Source organism: Physella acuta, unplaced genomic scaffold (assembly GCF_028476545.2).
Source record: "Physella acuta isolate Inbredline_101_S28 unplaced genomic scaffold, ASM2847654v3 ptg000079l, whole genome shotgun sequence".
NCBI classification, from domain to species: domain Eukaryota; kingdom Metazoa; phylum Mollusca; class Gastropoda; family Physidae; genus Physella; species Physella acuta.
In genome coordinates this window covers 326,305-345,192 of record NW_026731599.1, presented here as the reverse complement: position 1 = coordinate 345,192, position 18,888 = coordinate 326,305, and the positions used below count along the sequence as shown (strand labels likewise).

Sequence of the window (18,888 nt, the reverse complement as noted above, 5' to 3'; positions counted from 1 at the left end):
AAAGCAATCTCATTTAATTTAACTAGAATAACAGACAGACAGACAGACAGACGGACGGACGGACAGGCGGACAGGCGGGCAGACGGACGGACGGGCAGACGGACGGACGGACGGACGGACAGACGGAAGGACGGACGGACGGACGGACAGGCGGGCGGACGGACGGACGGACGGACGGACAGACAGACGGACAGACGGACGGACGGACAGACAGACAGACAGACAGACAGACAGACAGACAGACAGACAGACAGACAGACAGACAGACAGACAGACAGACAGACAGACAGACAGACAGACAGACAGACAGACAGACAGACAGACAGACAGACAGACAGACAGACAGACAGACAGACAGACAGACAGACAGACAGACAGACAGACAGACAGACAGACAGACAGACAGACAGACAGACAGACAGACAGACAGACAGACAGACAGACAGACAGACAGACAGACAGACAGACAGACAGACAGACAGACAGACAGACAGACAGACAGACAGACAGACAGACAGACAGACAGACAGACAGACAGATAGATAGATAGATAGATAGATAGATAGATAGATAGATAGATAGATAGATAGATAGATAGATAGATAGATAGATAGATAGATAGATAGATAGATATAGGCTATATAACGGCATTATTATATAGGGCGTAAAAATCTGTCATCCGCCCGGAGCGCCAGAAGGTGTAGACTTGCGTCGGGCATTCTATGCCATAAGTCACTTATATAATATCATTGGATATCACCATTCTATGCCTTAAGTCACTTATATAATATCATCGGATATCACCATTCTATGCCATAAGTCACTTATATAATATCAACGGATATCACTAGGTGTTCCTTTTTTTCTCTCCTAAAGATCTACACATTCTTCAACTTCGTTAACAAATTAATATTGGTAATACAAGTGCAATTAGTCAACGCGCCGTGTTTATTTACTTCCTAATCTCTATTTTTAGCCTCTCTCTCGTGTAGTTCTTTTCATAATCCAAGGGCAGCATTCACGGCAAGTTTCGCTACTAGCGACCAAAAAAAAAAAAACGAAATTGTTGTAGCTACTCAAAAGTCAAACACGTTCTCTTATGATATGACACATAGCTGCCTGAGCTATAACATGTGACTTATTCATATTCGGAGCAATTTATTATCTTTTTAGGGTACTGAAAATAATCTACATTTCACCATATAAGGAACTTCTGTACGACGCATGCGCGAATACACCTCCTGTGTACTTCCTACCCGGTCTATAGACAACTATGAGTGCGGAAGTAAACTCCGCTCAAGCACAGTGATAGTTCTGTGTAAATTAACTACTATTTAAATAATAGATTCTAGACACACTAAATCAAGTGTGTTACTCTAATACATAATAGCGTTATACTAATCACTACAAGGTGTAAAATAATATTTTAATTAGACCTAGTGAAATCTAGTGCTAGAATATATTTATAAACTGAGATGACTACATTCACATTTACATTAAGTAAGTAATTTAATAGATAGATATCTAGATCTAGGTCCTAAGTAAGTTTTTAGATTTTAGGCAGTTTAGAAATAGTTTAGTGTTTAAAATAAAATATAAAAAACTACACAGGGCACTAGCCCTAAATGAATTAAAGATCTATAACTAGAATAAGTTCAATCTTATAAATGGATATTATTATCCATATCCATTGTGTATAGTATAGTAGTCCTATTATTTAATTATTTAGGCCTACTACTAGTACTAGAGTTGATTAATTAACAAAATAAATAAGTAATGGAAAAGGCTATTCGGATCTGGGTCGTAATAAGTAATAGTATTACTTGCTAACCCGTAGGCGTGGTCTTATACTAACAGTAACAACAATATGGCGTACACGCCGGTCGGATGCATGACTTCAGACGATTTTTCGTCTTAGTTCCAGTGATGTTCTTAAAATTACTGTTTAAAATGTTTACCACGACCAAAATTGCGGTTTTTTTTGCGTTATAAAAAAATCATGTAACAAGGTTATATATATATGCCAGGAAAGCATTTTAAAATTTGGTTTGGAGAATGGGTGGCTAAATTCAAAAGTTGGTTTCATTAAAATTAATAGAACTTTTAAAATATCAACGGTGTAGGTACAAAAATGATCAAGAACGTAAAGCATCATTAGTTTTATCAGTTTATGAAAAAAGAAATCAAACATAATGAGCTGTTTTTTATAAGACCGGCGTTCATATCACTACCAATTTTTTTTTATTTTAAAAAACCACGTGACTTCTATTTGGGGGTTTGGGGGTCGTCCATAAATGACGAGACACTCACAGGGGGGAGGGGGTCCGTAATTTTCTGACGTTGTGTGATGAGGGGGAGAGGGGTTCAGATGGTGCGACGTCACACTTTTGTATTCTAAATAAGCAATGCTACCTGTCCCCTCAAGATTTTATCTACCTGTCCCCCCTCAAGATTCCATCTACCTGTCCCCCCTCAAGATTCCATCTACCTTGCATGTTATCTGATTCTCCCACTCTACAGGGAGCACGTACGCTTCATTGCCACGTACAGCCAGAGGTCAAGCTATTGTCATCAATGGGGATCCCAAGGGGGAGAATTTTCTTTATTGCAATGGCAGTAATGTATTCATACGCAACATCAAGGTAACCATACTATGGCAGTAATGTATTCATACGCAACATCCAGGTAACCATACTATGGCAGTAATGTATTCATACGCAACATCCAGGTAACCATACTATGGCAGTAATGTATTCATACGCAACATCCTGGTAACCATACTATGGCAGTAATGTATTCATACGCAACATCCAGGTAACCATACTATGGCAGTAATGTATTCATACGCAACATCAAGGTAACCATACTATGGCAGTAATGTATTCATACGCAACATCGAGGTAACCATACTATGGCAGTAATGTATTCATACGCAACATCGAGGTAACCATACTATGGCAGTAATGTATTCATACGCAACATCAAGGTAACCTTACTATGGCAGTAATGTATTCATACGCAACATCAAGATAACCATACTATGGCAGTAATGTATTCATACGCAACATCCAGGTAACCATACTATGGCAGTAATGTATTCATACGCAACATCCAGGTAACCATACTATGGCAGTAATGTATTCATACGCAACATCAAGGTAACCATACTATGGCGGTAATGTATTCATACGCAACATCAAGGTAACCATACTATGGCAGTAATGTATTCGTACGCAACATCAAGGTAACCATACTATGGCAGTAATGTATTCATACGCAACATCCAGCAGTAATGTATTCATACGCAACATCCAGCATAAACAAAATCAAAAGAACTTTGAGGGGTCGGCGTGGTCGAGTCGGTTAAGCTCATGGTTGCAAAACCGAAAAGTCTCGAGTTCGAACCCTCGGGCAGATGAGGCTCGTAAGCTGGGGACAGCCACTCTTCTAGGAGAGACAACTCCAAAATTAAACAACTGCTGCCTTGTAGTTTGTTCTTGGTTGGACAAAGGCTATGGAAGCAAATCCAAAAAGAAAAGCAGGCTGAAATCGGAGTCAATGGCCTCAATGGCGCATAACCAGTTGACACGTAACGCTTAATTGTGTTGGAGGCGTGGTCGAGTTGGCAAAAAGCTCATGGTTGATAAATTCGAACAAAGTCTCGAGTTCAAAACTCACTTTCAGATAAATCTCGATCACCTTCAACACTAATAATTAAGAACGAAGAAGAAGAAGAAGAAAAAGAACTTTTTTTATTTAAAGAAATTGATTCTTCTACAAATTTTGTTCAACTGATACCAAATTTAGATTAAAATTGTGTTCATTAAATACAAACTTTAGATTTTTTTTAAAATTCCCTACTACCAGTACAAGGTGCAAATTCTATAAACAAATTAAAGTTGATGAAATGATTTTCTTTCTGACAAGTTGGTATGAATAGCCACTTGTTTTCTATTGATGTCACTTGTGTTCTATTGATGTCACTTGTGTTCTATTGATGTCACTTGTGTTCTATTGATGTTTGGTATGAACAGTTACTTGTGTTCTATTGATGTCACTTGTTTTCTATTGATGTTCTAGAACACGTCTGTGTGTGAAGTTTACTCAGAACATTCTAAAGAGACAACAGTGGCCAAGTACTCACCTTCAAGGTTCTACATCGCTTCTGCTGGTAACATTTTTAGTTCAGATTTGATCTCTTTGCATTTAACATAAGACTCTGCCAGCTATAGACTGTTTAACATAAGACTCTGCCAGCTATAGACTGTTTAACTTAAGACTCTGCCAGCTATAGACTGTTTAACATAAGGCTCTGCCAGCTATAGACTGTTTAACATAAGGTTCTACCAGCTATAGACTGTTTAACATAAGGCTCTGCCAGCTATAGACTGTTTAACATAAGGCTCTGCCAGCTATAGACTGTTTAACATAAGACTCTGCCAGCTATAGACTGTTTAACATAAGACTCTGCCAGCTATAGACTGTTTAACATAAGTCTCTGCCAGCTATAGACTGTTTAACATAAGACTCTGCCAGCTATAGACTGTTTAACATAAGACTCTGCCAGCTATAGACTGTTTAACATAAGTCTCTGCCAGCTATAGACTGTTTATATTGACTGTGCCAGCTATAGACTGTTTATATTGACTGTTGATATTTCCAGATAAAGAAGGCAGAGTGAGAGTTTGGGACACAGTCAACAAGGAACATGTCTTGAAGATTGAACACATGGGCCTGTCTGGCGCCATCAAAGATTTAGACTGGACAATGGACAGCCAGAAGTTGTGTGTTGTTGGAGAGGGCAGAGAAGTGTAAGTTGGACTTGACCAATCAGTTTTTAACTGTACCCCATATTTGACCTCCGACCTTGTACCCCATATTTGACCTCCGACCTTGTACCCCATATTTGACCTCCGACCTTGTACCCCATATTTGACCTTCGACCTTGTACCCCATATTTGACCTCAGACCTTGTACCCCATATTTGACCTCCGACCTTGTACCCCATATTTGACCTCCGACCTTGTACCCCATATTTGACCTTCGACCTTGTACCCCATATTTGACCTCCGACCTTGTACCCCATATTTGACCTCCGACCTTGTACCCCATATTTGACCTCCGACCTTGTACCCCATATTTGACCTCCGACCTTGTACCCCATATTTGACCTTCGACCTTGTACCCCATATTTGACCTCTGACCTTGTACCCCATATTTGACCTTCGACCTTGTACCACCAGACTGGATGTGACACAGGGTTCGTACGTATTCTGGAAAAAGTCTAGAATTTAGAAAAGTGAATTTCAGACTTTTTAAAGTCTGGGGAAAATCTCTAGTTTTTGGGCTGGATTTTTTTAAAGTCTGGAATCAAGTTTTAGAAATTAAAAATTCCACAAAGTCCATATCTTCTGACTAACAGACAGGCGATACTTTTTTTTAGTAAATTTACTCCATTTTTTCCCCAGCGCTATGCGCAGTCCTATGACATTTTTGTTGGACTGCCAAAGAAACTTGATTGCTCAGTTACTACGTCATGGGGGGGGGGGGAGGGGGGGGATATTGTTATACCTCAGTCTTTTTTGTTATGTGAATGTGTTACCAGCATTTAAAATTGTTATTAATGAAAGAATGATTGCCCATAGAAATCTTGACCTGTTTTACCCGCTATTTTTCCTTAAGTTTGTCTGGGTTTTAATTGTTTGGGAATTACCAACCACCTGGAGGACTGTGACGTTGTGGATTGACTTGGCTCGACTCTCACATGCCAAAAGGACATCCAAGAGAAAACCACAAAAATAGAGCAAATTGCTAAAAGCTGTGGGCTAAAGATAAACTCTGGGAAAACCAAGCTAATGAAAATAAAAACCAAAAGTGCTCTCAAGACCTTTGCGAATGGAGCAAAGCTAGAAGAGGTCGAAGACTTGAAGTACCTCGGCAGCTACATCTCAGCAAATGGCAGCATCGAGAAGGAAATAGCCACCAGAATAACAATGGCAGCACAGGCTATTATTACTTTCAACAGACTTGCTAAGATCTGGAAATCATCCTCACTGCAGCAGAGAACCAAACTAAGGATTTACAAGTTTAATGTACGTTCTGTACTCCTCTATGCTGCAGAGTCATGGAAACTAAACAAGAAAAGAGAGAGCCGACTCAGAGGCTTTGAAAGAAGATCCCTTCAACGCATCCTCAGGATAAAGTGGGACGACAAAATCCTTAACAAGGAAATACGACGAAGGACAGGATTAAACGACATTGTCTCAGAAGTACAAATGAGGAGATGGAGATGGCTGGGCTATGTCCTTCGCATGAACAGAAGAAGACACCCAAACATAGCAATAAAATGGACTCCACCTGTAAAATAAAAGGTGGTGGTCTACCTAAAATTTATCTACCTGTATTTTTAATTCACTTTCCATTAGGCCTAAACGTTTTGAAATATCTGCCAATGCTAACCTTTAAGGCTAGACTAACAGTTTAGGGCTAGACTAACAGTTTAGGCTAGCTAGACTAACAGTTTAGGGCTAGACTAACAGTTTAGGGCTAGACTAACAGTTTAGGGCTAGACTAGGGCTAGACTAACAGTTTAGGCTAGCTAGACTAACAGCTAACAAGCCAAGTCAAATCCCTGCCCCAGGCTTGACCTTGTACCATGAGGTTTGACCCCTGACCCCCCTGACCTTGTGTCCCCAGGTTTGGTCGTGTCTTCACCTTTGACTCCGGCAACTCAGCTGGCGAGATAACCGGCCACAGTAAAGCCATCAACACAGTGGGGGTCAGACAAGGCCGCCCCATGAGGATAGCCACTGGGAGCGAGGACTTCTCTGTCATCTTCTATGAGGGCCCACCATTTAAGTTCAGCTGCACTAAATCAGTGAGTAGGGGGGGTGCCAATGTGCCCACCATTTAAGTTCAGCTGCACTAAATCAGTGAGTAGGGGGGGGGGGGTGCCAATGTGCTTATATGAAGGTACAGCAACCCTTTATGTCTAAGTGAGCAGCTACACAGTTGGTTTGTTGACACGCAGTTGGTGGTGTGTTGACACGCAGTTGGTGGTGTGTTGACAGTTTTACCATTTATTTGACAGGAGCACCAAAATTTTGTGAACTGCCTGAGGTTCAGCCCTGACGGGGAGATCTTTATTTCTGGCGGTGCTGATGGGAAGGTGAGTGCTTGGTTGGTCACCATGACAACAGTGACTTAACTACAAGGTTCATTGCTTGTATCTCAGAGTTTCAAGTGTATGTTACATTACAACAACAGACACAGTTCCCTGAGTTAACCTACAACAACAGACACAGTTCCCTGAGTTAACCAACAACAGACACAGTTCCCTGAGTTAACCTACAACAACAGACACAGTTCCCTGAGTTAACCTACAACAACAGACACAGTTCCCTGAGTTAACCTACAACAACAGACACAGTTCCCTGAGTTAACCTACAACAACACAGTTCCCTGAGTTAACCTACAACAACACAGTTCCCTGAGTTAACCTACAACAACAGACACAGTTCCCTGAGTTAACCTACAACAACAGACACAGTTCCCTGAGTTAACCTACAACAGACACAGTTCCCTGAGTTAACCTAAAACAACAGACACAGTTCCCTGAGTTAACCTACAACAACAGACACAGTTCCCTGAGTTAACCTACAACAGACACAGTTCCCTGAGTTAACCTAAAACAACAGACACAGTTCCCTGAGTTAACCTACAACAACAGACACAGTTCCCTGAGTTAACCTACAACAACAGACACAGTTCCCTGAGTTAACCTACAACAGACACAGTTCCCTGAGTTAACCTAAAACAACAGACACAGTTCCCTGAGTTAACCTACAACAACAGACACAGTTCCCTGAGTTAACCTACAACAACAGACACAGTTCCCTGAGTTAACCAACAACAGACACAGTTCCCTGAGTTAACCTACAACAACAGACACAGTTCCCTGAGTTAACCTACAACAACAGACACAGTTCCCTGAGTTAACCTACAACAACACAGTTCCCTGAGTTAACCAACAACAGACACAGTTTCCTGAGTTAACCTACAACAACAGACACAGTTCCCTGAGTTAACCTACAACAGACACAGTTCCCTGAGTTAACCAACAACAGACACAGTTCCCTGAGTTAACCTACAACAACAGACACAGTTTCTTCAGTTAATCTTGATACTTCATTACACTAGACAGCATAGACTACACGACTTGTCTCTGGGTCTGTCTGCTGTTAACTAACTCACAGGTACACATAAACTGCATGGTAAACACTCAAGGGACATAACTATAATATACATAATACAAGGGACGTAACAATCAGTAACAAGACATAATGCAACAGTCTACACATCTGTTCTCAGCTGTTTATATTTGTCAAGTTTACTCATCTGTTTCTCAGGTGTTTATATTTGTCAAGTTTACTCATCTGTTTCTCTTCTGTTTATATTTGTCAAGTTTACTCATCTGTTTATATTTGTCAAGTTTACTCTTCTGTTTATATTTGTCAAGTTTACTCATCTGTTTATATTTGTCAAGTTTACTCTTCTGTTTATATTTGTCAAGTTTACTCATCTGTTTATATTTGTCAAGTTTACTCTTCTGTTTATATTTGTCAAGTTTACTCATCTGTTTCTCTTCTGTTTATATTTGTCAAGTTTACTCACCTGTTTCTCAGCTGTTTATATTTGTCAAGTTTACTCATCTGTTTCTCTTCTGTTTATATTTGTCAAGTTTATGCATCTGTTTATATTTGTCAAGTTTACTCATCTGTTTCTCAGGTGTTTATATTTGTCAAGTTTACTCATCTGTTTCTCTTCTGTTTATATTTGTCAAGTTTACTCATCTGTTTCTCAGCTGTTTATATTTGTCAAGTTTACCCATCTGTTTATATTTGTCAAGTTTACTCATCTGTTTCTCAGCTGTTTATATTTGTCAAGTTTACCCATCTGTTTATATTTGTCAAGTTTACTCATCTGTTTCTCAGCTGTTTATATTTGTCAAGTTTACCCATCTGTTTATATTTGTCAAGTTTACTCATCTGTTTCTCAGCTGTTTATATTTGTCAAGTTTACTCATCTGTTTATATTTGTCAAGTTTACTCATCTGTTTCTCAGCTGTTTATATTTGATGGCAAGACGTCTGAATTGCTGTCTGAACTTGGCGCACCAAAGGCCCACGCTGGAGGGATTTATGCTGTGAGTTTTTTCTTGAGTTAGATCCACATGACAAAATGCTAATCTCACCAAATGACAAAATGCTAATCTCACCAAATGACAAAATGCTAATCTCACCAGATGACAAAATGCTAATCTCACCAAATGACAAAATGCTAATCTCACCAAATGACCAAATGCTAATCTCACCAAATGACCAAATGCTAATCTCACCAAATGACCAAATGCTAATCTCACCAAATGACCAAATGCTAATCTCACCAAATGACATAATGCTAATCTCACCAAATGACAAAATGCTAATCTCACCAAATGACAAAATGCTAATCTCACCAAATGATAAAATGATAATTTCACCAAATGATAAAATGCTAATCTCACTGACCAAATGCTAATCTCACCAAATGACCAAATGCTAATCTCACCAAATGACAAAATGCTAATCTCACCAAATGACCAAATGCTAATCTCACCAAATGACATAATGCTAATCTCACCAAATGACCAAATGCTAATCTCACCAAATGACCAAATGCTAATCTCACCAAATGACAAAATGCTAATCTCACCAAAAGAAAGAAGATGACAATACATTTCAAATCTATCTAAAGTTTCCTTGTTCCATAATATTTATGTGGATCAAACAAATGCATCATTGGTTTTTACAAGCTATGATTTGACCTGCTTCCTTGTCTTTCACTTTGTCTGTCTGTCTAGATCCAAATTTCGAGCACTTCTAACCGACCAATTTCTCTGAAATTTGGCACGTGGGTCAAGACCCGATGACAATTCAATATAAAATCAAATTTGACTTAATTACATAACTAATTAATTTTTATGAATTAATTAAAATTTTATAAAACTAGTCAGCTGTCCAACAACTATTCCGCACTATTATTATACTCGCATTGTCATGTTCATTTGGTTTTTAGTCATGCAACTCTATGGTATTAAAAAAATACTTTTTTAAATGCATAAAAAACGTTTTAATGAAAAACTTTTAATTCTTAAAAGGAGAAAATAGCTGATTTTCTTACTATATATAATAGTAATATACTATTAAAAAGATAATAATAAATCATCTGCTACTGTTGAACAAAACCATAGGACAAAATCTGATCAAACAATACTGTTGAAATCTGTTTGAATAGGAAGTGTTGATTTTAAAACAGCCATTAGTATTTTTCACATGAGATTTTTAGTTCTGATTTTTAGGCCTGAGATCCTTCGTCATGAGATTTTTTAGGCCTGAGATTTTTTAGGCGTGAGATTATTTGTCATCAAGTCTTTTGTCATGCAACCATTGTAAGAAAGCCCCAGCTAACAGAGTCAACTCTGGCAGATTTGTTTCAGTCCTGATGGCAAGAAGCTGCTCTCTGTATCTGGGGACAAGACGGCCAAAATTTGGGACATCGTTGGTCGGCAACTGGACACGTGAGTCTTTCATTTCAAAGCTATAACTGGGAGGGGGGGAGGGGGGTGTCACTAGCTTAGGCTGGAGGGATATCACTAGCTTTGGCTGGGGGGGGGGGGGATGATCACATAGAGATGTGTATGGTGGGCATAAAGTTGAGTGGATGTCAGAAGTTTTGTGTGGAGGGCAGTCTTTGATGCTAATGCAATGTTCTGCTGTACCTGCCAGGGAGTTTGTGCTGGGGACGCAGGTCTCAGACATGCAGGTGGGCTGTCTCTGGCAGGGGGAGGACATTTTGACAGTCTCTCTCTCTGGCTACATCAACTTCTTAGATATCTCCAGCCCCGCAGCACCACGCAAGGTCATTAAGGTAACTAACACACCTGGCAAGGTCATTAAGGTAACTAACACAGCTGGCAAGGTCATTAAGGTAACTAACACACCTGGCAAGGTCATTAAGGTAACTAACACACCAGGCAAGGTCATTAAGGTAACTAACACAGCTGGCAAGGTCATTAAGGTAACTAACACACCTGGCAAAGTCATTAAGGTAACTAACACAGCTGGCAAGGTCATTAAGGTAACTAACACATCTGGCAAGGTCATTAAGGTAACTAACACACCTGGCAAGGTCATTAAGGTAACTATCACACCAGGCAAGGTCATTAAGGTAACTATCACACCAGGCAAGGTCATTAAGGTAACTAACACAGCTGGCAAGGTCATTAAGGTAACTAACATACCTGGCAAAGTCATTAAGGTAACTAACACAGCTGGCAAGGTCATTAAGGTAACTAACACATCTGGCAAGGTCATTAAGGTAACTAACACACCTGGCAAGGTCATTAAGGTAACTATCACACCAGGCAAGGTCATTAAGGTAACTAACACAGCTGGCAAGGTCATTAAGGTAACTAACATACCTGGCAAAGTCATTAAGGTAACTAACACAGCTGGCAAGGTCATTAAGGTAACTAACACATCTGGCAAGGTCATTAAGGTAACTAACACACCTGGCAAGGTCATTAAGGTAACTATCACACCAGGCAAGGTCATTAAGGTAACTAACACAGCTGGCAAGGTCATTAAGGTAACTAACACACCTGGCAAAGTCATTAAGGTAACTAACACATCTAGCAATGTCGTTATGGTAACTAACACACCTGGCAAAGTCATTAAGGTAACTAACACAGCTGGCAAGGTCATTAAGGTAACTAACACATCTGGCAAGGTCATTAAGGTAACTAACACATCTGGCAATGTCGTTATGGTAACTAACACACCTGGCAAGGTCATTAAGGTAACTAACACACCAGGCAAGGTCATTAAGGTAACTAACACAGCTGGCAAGGTCATTAAGGTAACTAACACACCTGGCAAAGTCATTAAGGTAACTAACACACCAGGCAAGATCATTAAAAAAAAAGTTCCCTCTTCAAACCTGACGGTCTATAGGGCAAGTGAAGTAGAGTTCACTTAAGGTCATTAAGGTTAGATAAAATTAGATGACCAAAACAAAGTTTGAAAAGATGGCTTGCCAGTTTTTTGTTTGACATTATTCTTTTTGAAAATGTTGGGGTTGGAAGATGTCCTTAAGTTTGCCCATATAGGATGTCCTTAAGCTTGCCCATATAGGATGTCCTTAAGCTTGCCCATATAGGATGTCCTTAAGCTTGCCCATATAGGATGTCCTTAAACTTGCCCATATAGGATGTCCTTAAGTTTAAGCTTGCCCATATAGGATGTCCTTAAACTTGCCCATATAGGATGTCCTTAAGTTTAAGCTTGCCCATATAGGATGTCCTTAAGCTTGCCCATATAAGATGTCCTTAAGCTTGCCCATATAGGATGTCCTTAAGCTTGCCCATATAGGATGTCCTTAAGTTTTCCCATATAAGATGTCCTTAAGCTTGCCCATATAGGATGTCCTTAAGCTTGCCCATATAGGATGTCCTTAAGTTTGCCCATATAAGATGTCCTTAAGCTTGCCCATATAGGATGTCCTTAAGCTTGCCCATATAGGATGTCCTTAAGCTTGCCCATATAGGATGTCCTTAAGCTTGCCCATATAGGATGTCCTTAAGCTTGCCCATATAGGATGTCCTTAAGCTTGCCCATATAGGATGTCCTTAAGCTTGCCCATATAGGATGTCCTTAAGCTTGCCCATATAGGATGTCCTTAAGCTTGCCCATATAGGATGTCCTTAAGCTTGCCCATATAGGATGTCCTTAAGCTTGCCCATATAGGATGTCCTTAAGCTTGCCCATATAGGATGTCCTTAACTTGCCCATATAGGATGTCCTTAAGCTTGCCCATATAGGATGTCCTTAAGCTTGCCCATATAGGATGTCCTTAACTTGCCCATATAGGATGTCCTTAAGTTTAAGCTTGCCCATATAGGATGTCCTTAAGCTTGCCCATATAGGATGTCCTTATGCTTGCCCATATAGGATGTCCTTAAGTTTAAGCTTGCCCATATAGGATGTCCTTAAACTTGCCCATATAGGATGTCCTTAAACTTGCCCATATAGGATGTCCTTAAGCTTGCCCATATAGGATGTCCTTAAGCTTGCCCATATAGGATGTCCTTAAGCTTGCCCATATAGGATGTCCTTAAGCTTGCCCATATAGGATGTCCTTAAGCTTGCCCATATAGGATGTCCTTAAGCTTGCCCATATAGGATGTCCTTATGTTTGCCCATATAGGATGTCCTTAAGTTTAAGCTTGCCCATAGAGGATGTCCTTAAGCTTGCCCATATAGGATGTCCTTAAGTTTGCCCATATAGGATGTCCTTAAGCTTGCCCATATAGGATGTCCTTAAGTTTGCCCATATAGGATGTCCTTAAGCTTGCCCATATAGGATGTCCTTAAGCTTGCCCATATAGGATGTCCTTAAGCTTGCCCATATAGGATGTCCTTAACTTGCCCATATAGGATGTCCTTAAGCTTGCCCATATAGGATGTCCTTAAGCTTGCCCATATAGGATGTCCTTAACTTGCCCATATAGGATGTCCTTAAGTTTAAGCTTGCCCATATAGGATGTCCTTAAGCTTGCCCATATAGGATGTCCTTATGCTTGCCCATATAGGATGTCCTTAAGTTTAAGCTTGCCCATATAGGATGTCCTTAAACTTGCCCATATAGGATGTCCTTAAGCTTGCCCATATAGGATGTCCTTAAGCTTGCCCATATAGGATGTCCTTAAGCTTGCCCATATAGGATGTCCTTAAGCTTGCCCATATAGGATGTCCTTAAGCTTGCCCATATAGGATGTCCTTAAGCTTGCCCATATAGGATGTCCTTAAGCTTGCCCATATAGGATGTCCATATGTTTGCCCATATAGGATGTCCTTAAGTTTAAGCTTGCCCATAGAGGATGTCCTTAAGCTTGCCCATATAGGATGTCCTTAAGTTTGCCCATATAGGATGTCCTTAAGCTTGCCCATATAGGATGTCCTTATGTTTGCCCATATAGGATGTCCTTAAGTTTAAGCTTGCACATAGAGGATGTCCTTAAGCTTGCCCATATAGGACGTCCTTAAGCTTGCACTTATTGGATGTCCTTAACTTGCCCATATAGGAAGGAAGTCAATTTTTAATGTTTTGTAGGAAGTTGTTAAAAACTATTCTGGTTTTAGATCATTTAAAAAAAAATATTTTCATTCCACCAGTTACCCCATCTTACATCAGTAGATGTGCTGAAATAATTCAGGGTAAACATTTGTTTTACAGGGCCACAACAAGCCTATTATGGCCCTGGCCATTGATGGCCAACATGTCTTCACAGCTAGCAGTGATGGGCTCATCAGTATCCTTTATATCTCTCTCGTACCACTTAATTACCTGACCTTTGACCCCCACCTTCATGCCTTACTACCTGACCTTTGACCCACCTTCATGTCTGACTACCTGACCTTTGACCCACCTTCATGCCTAACTACCTGGCCTTTGACCCACCTTCATGCCTAACTACCTGACCTTTGACCCACCTTCATGCCTAACTACCTGACCTTTGACCCATCTTCATGCCTACCTGACCCTTGACCCACCTTCATGCCTAACTACCTGACCTTTGACCCACCTTCATGCCTACCTGACCTTTGACCCTACTTGATGTGACCTTGACCCCCACACCCAGTCCGGTGGAATGCTGCTACTAGTGCAACTGAGGACTTGAAAGGAAAAGGTCACAGCAACCAGGTGACTGGCTTGGTGCTGGATGGAGACTATTTGGTGTCTGTATCCATGGATGACACCATCCGCTTTACTAGGGCTGCTGCACTGGAGTACAGGTGATTCTTGCATCAAGGCTAGTTAGTTCATCAATGATTAACTGGAGTTAAACTTTAAACAATTCAAGAATAAAACAGTAGTTTGAGAATGCAGTACATTGCTGACCAACTTTTCTTTCAGTAATGATGCACTCAAATTAGACTCCCAACCTCGCTCTGTTGACTCCAAAAATGGTGTATCCATAGTGGCTTGCCTACATCATGTAAGTTGTGATTTGCCTACATCATGTAAGTTGTGATTTGCCTACATCATGTAAGTTGTGATTTGCCTACATCATGTAAGTTGTGATTTGCCTACATCATGTAAGTTGTGATTTGCCTACATCATGTAAGTTGTGATTTGCCTACATCATGTAAGTTGTGATTTGCCTACATCATGTAAGTTGTGATTTGCCTACATCATGTAAGTTGTGATTTGCCTACATCATGTAAGTTGTGATTTGCCTACATCATGTAAGTTGTGATTTGCCTACATCATGTAAGTTGTGATTTGCCTACATCATGTAAGTTGTGATTTGCCTACATCATGTAAGTTGTGATTTGCCTACATCATGTAAGTTGTGATTTGCCTACATCATGTAAGTTGTGATTTGCCTACATCATGTAAGTTGTGATTTGCCTACATCATGTAAGTTGTGATTTGCCTACATCATGTAAGTTGTGATTTGCCTACATCATGTAAGTTGTGATTTGCCTACATCATGTAAGTTGTGATTTGCCTACATCATGTAAGTTGTGATTTGCCTACATCATGTAAGTTGTGGTTTGCCTACATCATGTAAGTTGTGATTTGCCTACATCATGTAAGTTGTAGTTTGCCTACATCATGTAAGTTGTGATTTGCCTACATCATGTAAGTTGTGATTTATAGCCAATTCTCTCTAATTATTCTTCTATTTGATTCTCCATTTGGTTTAGCTACTTGTTATTCAAGCTCCAGGTAGGAAACTATCAACTTTACCTGTTCAATTTGAAGCTTTAAGCATCAGCATACGTCCAGGTGGACACGAGGTGGCAGTGGGATCTGTAAGTTGTCTGGGGGGGGGGGGGGGTAATTTTTAAATCCATATATGTTGGGTTGGGTCAAGTTAATGTTGGGTTTGATTAGTTTGAAAATGTGTTGGATCAAGTGTATGTTGTGTTTAAAAATGTGTTGGATCAAGTGTATGTTGTTGGATCAAGTGTATGTTGTTGGATCAAGTGTATGTTGTGTTTAAAAATGTGTTGGATCAGGTGTATGTTGTGTTTAAAAATGTGTTGGATCAAGTGTATGTTGTGTTTAAAAATGTGTTGGATCAAGTGTATGTTGTGTTTGTAGAAGAGCCAGCTGCATGTGTACAGCATCAAGAACCAGCAGCTGACAGAGATGAGGACGGAGCCTTGTCCTGAAGTGGCAGCACTGGACTACTCACCTGATGGGGCCTGGCTGGCTGTTGCCACCAAAAATAAAATCCGCGTCTTTCATGTTGATGAATGGAAGGTAAATGATTTTGAGGGTGGAGGCTGGCTGGATATACTTGACTTCTAATGGGCTTGATTGCAGTACAAATAAACCGAGAGTGACCTCCCCTAAACTTTCTCGAATATCCTTATATAACACTACGGTGGATGGCAACGCAGCATATAGACATGCTTTTTAATCAATTTTTAATAACTTAAACTTTTAAAATAAAATAGAATCTCGTAGAAAAAAAAGAATTGTGCACCAAGTGAAAGCCAAACAATCTGTGTATAATAATGCGGAATATTATTAGTACTTTATAAATTCACGCATTATTTGAGAAATTGGAAATTGCGTAAATTACTACTTCTGGTCAACAGGAATCATTCAAAATTTGACAGAAGTTAGAGAATTAGATCTTTTACTTATGTGTGAACATTTCGTTATTATAGGCTTTTAAGGGTCGGCGTGGTCGAGTCGGTAAAGCTCATGGTTGCTAAACCGAAAAGTCTCGAGTTCGAACCCTCGGGCAGATGAGGCTCGTTAGCTGGGGACAGCCACTCTTCTAGGAGAGACAACTCCAAAATTAAACAACTGCTGCCTTGTAGTTTGTTCTTGGTTGGACAAAGGCTATGGAAGCAAATCCAAAAAGAAAAGCAGGCTGAAATCGGAGTCAATGGCCTCAATGGCGCATAACCAGTTGACACGTAACGCTTAATTGTGTTGGAGGCGTGGTCGAGTCGGCAAAAAAGCTCATGGTTGAACAAAATTCTCGAGTTCAAACCCACTGGCAGATAAATCTCGATCCCCTTCAACACTAATAATTAAGAACGAAGAAGAAGAAGAAGATAGGCTTTTAAGAAACCAAAAGTAGAATAAGTTCCCACCTCTAGAAAGTTAATACAGAACTACAAATTTGATATACTTGTATATGAAATTTCATCAACAGTACTAAAGTTATCGTGTTCACAGACACATATACACAAACAAATTTGGAAAGCCCAGTTTTTCCGACTCGTTTACGCATAGAGAACCCTGAAATTTTGATAAATCTGCATTTATAATTTTTGCCCAATTAAAATAAGTCCCCTATACTTAGTAAATCTATATGCTGAAGTACTGAAGTGTACAGCGATGAAAACTGTCAAAATTTTATGTGATTTTTGTACATGATTATAATACTTTCTCTATACTCTGTATACGAGAAAGTACCTTCTACATCAATTTTTCTGATGAAACCATCCAGCTAGAAATATGAGTGGAATTTGAATTGACAGGATGAACTGGGTGGGTTGATGTGTAGGTATTACTTGACCTGAAGCACTTGTATTGACAGGATGAACTGGGTGGGTTGATGTGTAGGTATTACTTGACCTGAAGCACTTGTATTGACAGGATGAGCTGGGTGGGTTGATGTGTAGGTATTACTTGACCTGAAGCACTTGTATCGACAGGATGAACTGGGTGGGTTGATGTGTAGGTATTACTTGACCTGAAGCACTTGTATTGACAGGATGAACTGGGTGGGTTGATGTGTAGGTCAGTGGGTTGATGTGTAGGTATTACTTGACCTGAAGCACTTGTATTGACAGGATGAACTGGGTGGGTGGGGTGAGCAACACACAGCCAAGGTCACCTGCCTCAAGTGGTCACCTGACTCTAGGAGGTTTCTCTCTGGCAGCATTGATTCATCAATTATTCTCTGGGAGGTGGGCAAGTTCAAGGGTCAGAAGCCAAGTATTAAAGGTGAGGGTTCATCAACTTGAAGTATTATTATGCTTTACTATGACCAGGAAAATACATTGATCATTGTTTTTTAAAGTCCCCTTTCCAAACGGTCTATGGGGAAAGTGAAGTAGAGTTCACCTGTTTCTGTGACCTCAGCATATAAAGGGATAGTATAGTCAGCACTATGCCCAGCCGCCTTTATTTTCCCTAACATTAGTTAGGTACCCATTAGAGCTGGGTGAACTCAGGGACAGTCTACTAACTTGAACCTCGGATTCGAGACAGACAGGTTAGCAGTCTAGCTCTCTACCATTCTCTGCCACTCCGTCCACACTGATCATTAGCCCTATGTTTTCCAACCGATATTTTACAGGAAGTAAAAATATTAGATGTGCTCAAATCTGGACATGCACAATTGAATGACTTTAAAATGTGGGTTTAACCAAGGAGGAGCCACCAAAGCATGTTTACCACCCACCAAATGTGTATAAGCTTTTATTGTTAGTAGTTTGTTGTGCTTGACGTAGTCATGTGACTTCCCCAGCTCACCCACTCAGTCATGTCAACCAAGTGGCGTGGCTGGACAACAACACAGCGGTTACAGTTGGCCAGGATTCAAACCTCAAAATCTGGACCATTTCAGACTAAGCTGCTCACACTTCTGGCAGGCTGACTTGATAGAATTGCTACTCAATGTTTCATGTCAAGAGACTAAGTTTTATGTACATTAGTGTTTGTCTTGCTTGCGACTTTAGTTGTACTCTATGCACACTGTGCCTTGTAACTGGCTCTCAATAAAGCACCAGGTCTACAATGATAACAAAAG

General features: G+C 40.1%; 1 protein-coding gene across 2 annotated transcripts; it reads left to right on the top strand.

The window, feature by feature from the left end:
• The first annotated feature begins 1,231 nt into the window (after positions 1 to 1,231).
• On the top strand, positions 1,232 to 18,887 carry LOC131954937 (WD repeat-containing protein 1-B). Of its 2 annotated transcripts, XM_059318790.1 has the most exons (16): positions 1,233 to 1,500; positions 2,521 to 2,642; positions 4,081 to 4,171; positions 4,664 to 4,811; positions 6,697 to 6,877; positions 7,091 to 7,168; positions 9,124 to 9,204; positions 10,526 to 10,617; positions 10,826 to 10,967; positions 14,334 to 14,409; positions 14,740 to 14,893; positions 15,015 to 15,096; positions 15,812 to 15,919; positions 16,212 to 16,373; positions 17,927 to 18,080; positions 18,607 to 18,887. In XM_059318790.1, exons 1-16 carry the CDS (start codon positions 1,476 to 1,478, stop codon positions 18,708 to 18,710), a joined length of 1,800 nt encoding a protein of 599 aa, XP_059174773.1. In that variant the 5' UTR covers positions 1,233 to 1,475; the 3' UTR covers positions 18,711 to 18,887. The 2 variants fall into 2 exon arrangements, with proteins under 2 accessions (XP_059174780.1, XP_059174773.1); XM_059318797.1 differs by lacking the exons at positions 17,927 to 18,080; positions 18,607 to 18,887 and adding an exon at positions 17,612 to 17,723 and having other exon boundaries at positions 1,232 to 1,500.
• The last annotated feature ends 1 nt before the right edge of the window (position 18,888 follows it).

What these genes read in the sequence shown, in the direction of transcription:
- LOC131954937 (XM_059318790.1), top strand. Translation starts at nt 1,476, where the DNA reads ATGACTACATTCACATTTACATTAA. An exon ending in CACCACGCAAGGTCATTAAG is followed by an intron (nt 10,968 to 14,333) that starts GTAACTAACACA and finishes TTTGTTTTACAG; the next exon opens with GGCCACAACAAGCCTATTAT. An exon ending in GCTGCTGCACTGGAGTACAG is followed by an intron (nt 14,894 to 15,014) that starts GTGATTCTTGCA and finishes CTTTTCTTTCAG; the next exon opens with TAATGATGCACTCAAATTAG.